The sequence below is a fragment of the Procambarus clarkii genome, chromosome 16 (assembly GCF_040958095.1).
Source record: "Procambarus clarkii isolate CNS0578487 chromosome 16, FALCON_Pclarkii_2.0, whole genome shotgun sequence".
Taxonomy (NCBI): Eukaryota; Metazoa; Arthropoda; class Malacostraca; order Decapoda; family Cambaridae; genus Procambarus; species Procambarus clarkii.
In genome coordinates this window covers 18,235,611-18,241,760 of record NC_091165.1, presented here as the reverse complement: position 1 = coordinate 18,241,760, position 6,150 = coordinate 18,235,611, and the positions used below count along the sequence as shown (strand labels likewise).

Below are 6,150 nucleotides of genomic sequence, written 5' to 3'. Positions count from 1 at the left end.
TTCTGATGTGGTGCTCATGGGTTCTGTTACAACATTCTAAGAAGCTTTTAGGTCATGATTGACATTTCAGTTCAGAGCTTTAAATATATAGAGTACACATGAGAGAATGTGCAGTGACTTAATATCTAACATATTCAGAGATTTGAGTAGGGGTACCGAGTGATGTCTGGGGCCAGAGTTGGTTATTGTCCTAATAGCAGCTTTGTGTTGAGAAATTAGAGGACGTAAATGATTTTGGGTAGTAGAACCCCAAGCACAAATACCATACCTGGTTGATACCTGGTTGATGGGGTTCTGGGAGTTCTTCTACTCCCCAAGCCCGGCCCGAGGCCAGACTTGACTTGTGAGAGTTTGGTCCACCAGGCTGTTGCTTGGAGCGGCCCGCAGGCCCACATACCCACCACAGCCCGGTTGGTCCGGCACTCCTTGAAGGAGTACCATTGTTGAGATAGGATAGATGAGAGAGTAATAAAGCGTTACCAGGGCAGGTCTAGCTACAAAATATCTTGTATATATTATCTTTCCGAGGTACAAAATACAAAATATCAATAAGTGTAAATATGATAGAGCCCAGTAGGCTCAGGGACCTGTACACCTGTTGATTAACAGTCGAGAGGCGGGACCAAAGAGCCAGAGCTCAACCCCCACAAGCACAAATAGGTGAGTGCACGTGTTTTCTCAGGGGACAGGATAATGGCAGGCTGGCAGCCGCCACCGGTCATAGGAGCCCCGGATGATGATACATCTATAGGAGGAGAAGGCACGGGTTGGGGGGACAAGGATGGACGCGTGTCTAGACGGCACCGTAAGACCTCCAGGATAGCAAGTTCAAGTATGCTTATTGAGACAAGAAAGAAATACATATCAAAGGGATAGAGTAGTTTAGGCTATTTCTACCCCCCTTGAGGATAGCGGGTACATTATGAAGGGGGAGCAGGGGTGATCAAATATACATTTCCAGGAGACTCTGGTTAGCGGGATAAGCGGGACACACACACCTGAGGTCTCCACACACACACACACACACACACCTGAGGTCTCCACATACACACACCTGAGGTCTCCGCACACACACACACACACACACCTGAGGTCTCCACACACACACACACACACACACCTGAGGTCTCCACACACACACACCTGAGGTCTCCGCACACACACACACATACCTGAGGTCTCCACACACACACACACACCTGAGGTCTCCACACACACACACACACACACACACACACACCTGAGGTCTCCACACACACACACACACCTGAGGTCTCCACACACACACACACACACACACACACACCTGAGGTCTCCACACACACACACACACACACACACACACCTGAGGTCTCCACACACACACACACACACACACACCTGAGGTCTCCACACACACACACACACACCTGAGGTCTCCACACACACACACACACACCTGAGGTCTCCACACACCTGAGCTGCCTCCCCCCCCCCTCCCCAGGTGTCCCCGTAGGTCACTCATGTCGGCTTATGGACGCTACAGGTGGTCCAAGGAGAGTGACAGAGAGGGAGGGGGGAGGGAAGGGGGGAGAGAGAGGAGAGAAAGAGAGAGGAGAGAAAGAGAGAGGAGAGAGAGAAAGAGAGAGAGAGTGTAGGACGAGGGGCCGCGGTGGTGAGTCTGGAGACTGATGGATGTACCGCTAGGGGGCACCATGTCAGACCACCCGTCTCTCTACCTCCACTTTTCTCTGTCTCTCCCGCCTCTCTCCTCACTATCTCTCCCCCAGCGTTCAAGATCACGCCAAAATACCTCCTCCACACGCCTCCGGATGATCTAAGGCCGCGAGCTTCACCGAATTTCGACACATTTCCCCCAGAAAATCAATATAACTCCGTTTACACATTCACTGCGGCCCGCAGCCGCTCACCGCGTCGGGTCCGCCATATTTGGCGGGTAATTTGTGAAGAGGTAACGAGTCTATAATTTTCTCGGAGCGGCTGCATGTGTGGCAAGTCAAACAGGGGAGGACAGTGTCTTAGTGCCTCCACCACTATCTCCACCACCACAACCACCACTACCTCCACCACCACAACCACCACTACCTCCACCACCATAACCACCACTATCTCCACCACATACACCACCACAACCACCACTATCTCCACCACCACTACCTACACCACCACTATCTCCACCACCACAACCACCACTACAACCGCCACTACCACCACCACTATCTCCACCACCACAACCACCACTATCTCCACCACCAGAACCACCACAACCACCACTACCACAACCACCACTATCTCCACCACCACAACCTCCACAACCACCACTACCTACACCACCACAACCACCACTACCTACACCACCACAACCTCCACTACCTACACCACCACAACCTCCACCACCACAAGCACCACTACCTACACCACCACAACCACCACTATCTACACCACCACAACTATCTACACCACCACAACCACCACTACCTACACCACCACAACCACCACTACCTCCACCACCACCACAACCACCACTACCTCCACCACCACTACAACCACCACTACCTTCACCACAACAACCACCACCATTACCTCCACCACCACAACCAACACCACTGACTCCACCACCACAACCACCACCATTACCTCCACCACCACAACCACAACCACTGCCTCCACTACCACCACCACCACAACCACCACCACCACAACCCCCACCACAACCTCCACCACCACCACAACCACCACTGTCACCACCACCACAACCACCACCACCACAACCACCACCACCACAACCCCCACCACAACCTCCACCACCACCACCCCCACCACCAGTCACCACCACCACAACCACTACTACCCCCAAGTACCACCGTCCCGCAACTTGTGCAAAAACGTGTCAGTTGTTATTTTCCCGTAATTGTATCCCTTTCCCTGCCACCCCCCACCCCAGCCACCCCCCTCCCCTGCCACCCCCTCCCTGCCACCCCCTCCCCAGCCTTCTACTACCTACAACCATTTCCCTGTCACCCCCTGCCCAACCATCCTCTACCAGCCCTACTACCCCCTCTAGCCACCCCTTCAACAGCAACCCCAACCATCGCCCCCAACCACCCCGTCCCGGGTTTCCCCTACCCCAGAACCCCCCAGACTGAGCAAGTGTCCAGGTAGTGGCCACAATAGCAAGTGTCCAGGTAGTGGCCACAATAGCAAGTGTCCAGGTAGTGGCCACAATAGCAAGTGTCCAGGTGGTGGCCACAATAGCAAGTGTCCAGGTGGTGGCCACAATAGCAAGTGTCCAGGTGGTGGCCACAATAGCAAGTGTCCAGGTAGTGGCCACAATAGCAAGTGTCCAGGTGGTGGCCACAATAGCAAGTGTCCAGGTAGTGGCCACAATAGCAAGTGTCCAGGTAGTGGCCACAATAGCAAGTGTCCAGGTGGTGGCCACAATAGCAAGTGTCCAGGTAGTGGCCACAATAGCAAGTGTCCAGGTAGTGGCCACAATAGCAAGTGTCCAGGTGGTGGCCACAATAGCAAGTGTCCAGGTAGTGGCCACAATAGCAAGTGTCCAGGTAGTGGCCACAATAGCAAGTGTCCAGGTGGTGGCCACAATAGCAAGTGTCCAGGTAGTGGCCACAATAGCAAGTGTCCAGGTAGTGGCCACAATAGCAAGTGTCCAGGTGGTGGCCACAATAGCAAGTGTCCAGGTAGTGGCCACAATAGCAAGTGTCCAGGTGGTGGCCACAATAGCAAGTGTCCAGGTAGTGGCCACAATAGCAAGTGTCCAGGTAGTGGCCACAATAGCAAGTGTCCAGGTAGTGGCCACAATAGCAAGTGTCCAGGTAGTGGCCACAATAGCAAGTGTCCAGGTAGTGGCCACAATAGCAAGTGTCCAGGTGGTGGCCACAATAGCAAGTGTCCAGGTAGTGGCCACAATAGCAAGTGTCCAGGTAGTGGCCACAATAGCAAGTGTCCAGGTAGTGGCCACAATAGCAAGTGTCCAGGTAGTGGCCACAATAGCAAGTGTCCAGGTAGTGGCCACAATAGCAAGTGTCCAGGTAGTGGCCACAATAGCAAGTGTCCAGGTAGTGGCCACAATAGCAAGTGTCCAGGTAGTGGCCACAATAGCAAGTGTCCAGGTGGTGGCCACAATAGCAAGTGTCCAGGTGGTGGCCACAATAGCAAGTGTCCAGGTGGTGGCCACAATAGCAAGTGTCCAGGTAGTGGCCACAATAGCAAGTGTCCAGGTGGTGGCCACAATAGCAAGTGTCCAGGTAGTGGCCACAATAGCAAGTGTCCAGGTAGTGGCCACAATAGCAAGTGTCCAGGTGGTGGCCACAATAGCAAGTGTCCAGGTAGTGGCCACAATAGCAAGTGTCCAGGTAGTGGCCACAATAGCAAGTGTCCAGGTGGTGGCCACAATAGCAAGTGTCCAGGTAGTGGCCACAATAGCAAGTGTCCAGGTAGTGGCCACAATAGCAAGTGTCCAGGTGGTGGCCACAATAGCAAGTGTCCAGGTAGTGGCCACAATAGCAAGTGTCCAGGTAGTGGCCACAATAGCAAGTGTCCAGGTGGTGGCCACAATAGCAAGTGTCCAGGTAGTGGCCACAATAGCAAGTGTCCAGGTGGTGGCCACAATAGCAAGTGTCCAGGTAGTGGCCACAATAGCAAGTGTCCAGGTAGTGGCCACAATAGCAAGTGTCCAGGTAGTGGCCACAATAGCAAGTGTCCAGGTAGTGGCCACAATAGCAAGTGTCCAGGTAGTGGCCACAATAGCAAGTGTCCAGGTGGTGGCCACAATAGCAAGTGTCCAGGTAGTGGCCACAATAGCAAGTGTCCAGGTAGTGGCCACAATAGCAAGTGTCCAGGTAGTGGCCACAATAGCAAGTGTCCAGGTAGTGGCCACAATAGCAAGTGTCCAGGTAGTGGCCACAATAGCAAGTGTCCAGGTAGTGGCCACAATAGCAAGTGTCCAGGTAGTGGCCACAATAGCAAGTGTCCAGGTAGTGGCCACAATAGCAAGTGTCCAGGTAGTGGCCACAATAGCAAGTGTCCAGGTAGTGGCCACAATAGGAAACTTCCAAAACATCAGAGATATTAATATGTGTATTTTTATTCTGGCCTGGTTGTACCTGTGTGGCTGGGGGGGGGCAGGGGGTGTGGTTGAGGGGGGAGCAAGGGGTGTGGCTGGGGGAGGAGCAAGGGGTGTGGCTGGGGGAGGAGCAAGGGGTGTGGCTGGGGGAGGAGCAAGCGGTGTGGCTGGGGGAGGAGCAAGGGGTGTGGCTGGGGGAGGAGCAAGCGGTGTGGCTGGGGGAGGAGCAAGGGGTGTGGCTGGGGGAGGAGCAAGCGGTGTGGCTGGGGGAGGAGCAAGGGGTGTGGCTGGGGGAGGAGCAAGGGGTGTGGCTGGGGGAGGAGCAAGGGATGTGGCTGGGGAAGGAGCAAGGGGTGTGGCTAGGGGAGGAGCAAGGGGTGTGGCTGGGGGAGGAGCCAGGGGTGTGGCTGGGGGAGGAGCAAGGGGTGTGGCTGGGGAGGAGCAAGGGGTGTGGCTGGGGGAGGAGCAAGGGGTGTGGCTGGGGGAGGAGCCAGGGGATGTGGCTGGGTGAGGAGCAAGGGGTGTGGCTGGGGGAGGAGCAAGGGGTGTGTCTAGGGGATGTGGCTGGGGGAGGAGCAAGGGGTGTGTCTAGGGGATGTGGCTGGGGGAGGAGCAAGGGGTGTGGCTGGGGGAGGAGCAAGGGGTGTGGCTGGGGGAGGAGCAAGGGGTGTGGCTAGGGGAGGAGCAAGGGGAGTGGCTGGGTGAGGAGCAAGGGGTGTGGCTGGGGGAGGAGCAAGGGGTGTGGCTGGGGGAGGAGCAATGGGTGTGGCTGGGGGAGGAGCAAGGGGTGTGGCTGGGGGAGGAGCAAGGGGTGTGGCTGGGGGAGGAGCCAGGGGTGTGGCTGGGGGGGGAGAGAGCAAGGGGGTGTGGCTGAGGGAGGAGCAAGGGGTGTGGCTAGGGGAGGAGCAAGGGGTGTGGCTGGGGGAGGAGCCAGGGGTGTGGCTGGGGGGGGAGAGAGCAAGGGGGTGTGGCTGGGGGAGGAGCCAGGGGTGTGGCTGGGGGGGGAGAGAGCAAGGGGGTGTGGCTGGGGGAGGAGCAAGGGGTGTGGCTGGGGGGGAGGGAGGGGG

The 6,150-nt window shown here is 56.0% G+C and overlaps 1 protein-coding gene across 1 annotated transcript; it reads left to right on the top strand.

Annotated features, from left to right (window-relative positions):
- Positions 1–693: 693 nt before the first annotated feature.
- On the top strand, positions 694–5,092 carry LOC138365253 (protein qua-1-like). Its single transcript, XM_069325523.1, has 2 exons — positions 694–832; positions 3,132–5,092. The coding sequence occupies exons 1-2, from the start codon at positions 694–696 to the stop codon at positions 5,090–5,092; spliced, it is 2,100 nt and encodes a 699-aa protein (XP_069181624.1).
- The last annotated feature ends 1,058 nt before the right edge of the window (positions 5,093–6,150 follow it).